Source organism: Priapulus caudatus, unplaced genomic scaffold, assembly GCF_000485595.1.
Source record: "Priapulus caudatus unplaced genomic scaffold, Priapulus_caudatus-5.0.1 Scaffold6, whole genome shotgun sequence".
Taxonomy (NCBI): domain Eukaryota; kingdom Metazoa; phylum Priapulida; class Priapulimorpha; order Priapulimorphida; family Priapulidae; genus Priapulus; species Priapulus caudatus.
Window position 1 is genome coordinate 155980 of NW_014577067.1, and position 2225 is coordinate 158204.

Consider the following 2225-nt stretch of genomic DNA (forward strand, 5'->3'; position numbering starts at 1 on the left):
AAATAAATTGTATTATGTGAAGTGTATTTCTCAATGTAGATGATCTACTAGATCACCTCTGTCCCATTGCTTTCTGCCACATCCCATCTCTGCCACCCTGTTCTTCTTTCCACTTCTACAATAACAGCTAATAAATTATAATTAAATCCTTCCCGCGCCTTCATACGCATAGCGCATAGCTACATGGCGCATAGGGCGGTGCCTATCTCCGTTTCAGTAACCCTGAGGCCCCGCAGCTGCTTTCACAGTAAATGCCAAAGTAGGGGGTTAGTCTACTGGTAGCACTGCGAGTTAACTTGCCACACTCTATCTCTATTTGCTGAATGCTAAGCGCTGAAGCCGTGGGTACCATTTTTCAAGTCTTTGGTATGACCCGGCCGGGTGTTGAACACCCGATCTTCCACATACGAGGCGAGCACTCAACCATTGAGCGAATTTGAGCCATTGCTAATATGATACGTAATGATAATGCATAATATATATATATATGTATATGTACATATACACGCATGTATATATGTGTGATAATATAATGTAATGTAAATATAAGCTAATAATGATACGTAATCCCCTGTGTTGTCTTATTGTATATATCTTACTAGAAAGCTGTTAGAAATCTTTTGGAACTACATTATTGTAGCCATTATACACAATAAACAGGTGGTATAGGCATACAACACAGCTAGTGTTTGTACCACTTTTCCACACAATTTCTAGTGTTTTAACCACTAAAAAAGTGGTTAAAACACTAGTAGAAATTGGGCTAGTAAGAGTTCCTCATTATTAGAAGTTTTCAAGTGTTTAGCTAATTGTGATAGATCAGATGCGATAAAATTATTAGTACTACTAAATTATTGAATGAATGAATGTTTAATTAATATAGTGAACTATAGCCATTATTATATTTCAATATAAATGTAAGAGTAAATTAAATAACATGGTTAGAATGACTCACAGCTGGGCTATTATCCATATTTTATTGACAACCTATGATTCTGAACATCTGTGACACATCCTGATTGACACACGTTTTACTACAGCACTGAAAATACACAGCTGAACTTTGCTTGACTTGGTACAAATTCTGCTTTCACGTTTACACGAGATGATTTGCTGACTTGTTGAGGTATTGGCAGCAAATGTACTGCCTGTTGAGAGTACCTATCCCAAACACAAAGGTTTCCTGCGGTTGGGGGCTGGGTCAAGCCTGTACTGATACTCGTGCTATCATCAAGTTGGTACTCCATCCACAATGCCACACCATTACAACATCCATCCCTGGAATTGAAAGTTGTGAAAATTAAATCACTATCCAGTTAATGATTTACACACAAAGGAATAACTGTAAAAATGCTGCTGTATAAGAACCCTAAAAGCAAATAAAGAATATTATTACATTACATAACCATAGACAGCTTGCTGTTAGAACAGAGGATATTATTAGTTGACCTGATAAGCATTGTTTTGAAATAAATTATGTTATTCAAAAACATATATACAGCAAAAACGTTTTTTAATCTGCAACATTTCTAAAGCAGATGTTTGTTTGCTTATATGTAATCTGTAATGTAAAATCGTGTGGTCTCACAAGTAATAAGCGTATGTGTTAATGGTGCTCATTAATGATAGACATGTATCTGTATAGAGAAAGCTGTGTAATGCTCTTACACTAAAAAGTCGACGACAAGGGAAGAGTTTATTTGTTCTTGTTCAGTTACTGCTTGTCTGAAGTCAAAATCCATGACAGTGAAAGGTTCACTCAGAGCTTTTCCTGGGTACTCCCACAGTGGCTGTGGTTCTATCAGTGAATCACTTATCTCTGCAGAATGCTGTGAATAAAAAACCAAAGCAATGCAGATCAATTGCTCCATCTTTTTAAGAACAGTATTTTTAAACAGGGTGTATACGTGGATGCAATTGTAGTGAAATGACTTTATTCTGCCATCTATTGGGAGAAATAATTTTTAAACACTCATATTTCACATTGTGTAAAATTTTCATTTGAATATGGGGGTGGTGCATAATACAGTTAAATATATTACTGAACTTGTTCAAAAACACTATCCCATATATCTTACATGTGGACATGGCTACTGCATACAATAAACACACACACACACACACACACACACATGTAAATATAGTGGGTTCCGCGATTTTTCATATTACCCACAATGCAACGCCGCTGGCCATTTGGGTTCCAGAAACCAGTTCAGGCATGGTAC

At 36.5% G+C, this 2225-nt stretch overlaps 1 protein-coding gene across 1 annotated transcript in view; it reads right to left on the bottom strand.

The window, feature by feature from the left end:
* Window positions 1-941: 941 nt before the first annotated feature.
* Window positions 942-2225, bottom strand: part of LOC106805597 (protein arginine N-methyltransferase 7-like) — a gene marked incomplete at its 5' end in the record, with an annotated part of 8866 nt that continues 7582 nt past the window's right edge. Inside the window, 2 exon segments of the mRNA XM_014807257.1 lie at window positions 942-1278; window positions 1669-1829. Coding sequence (XP_014662743.1) covers window positions 1035-1278; window positions 1669-1829 — 405 coding nt within the window. The 3' untranslated portion in view covers window positions 942-1034.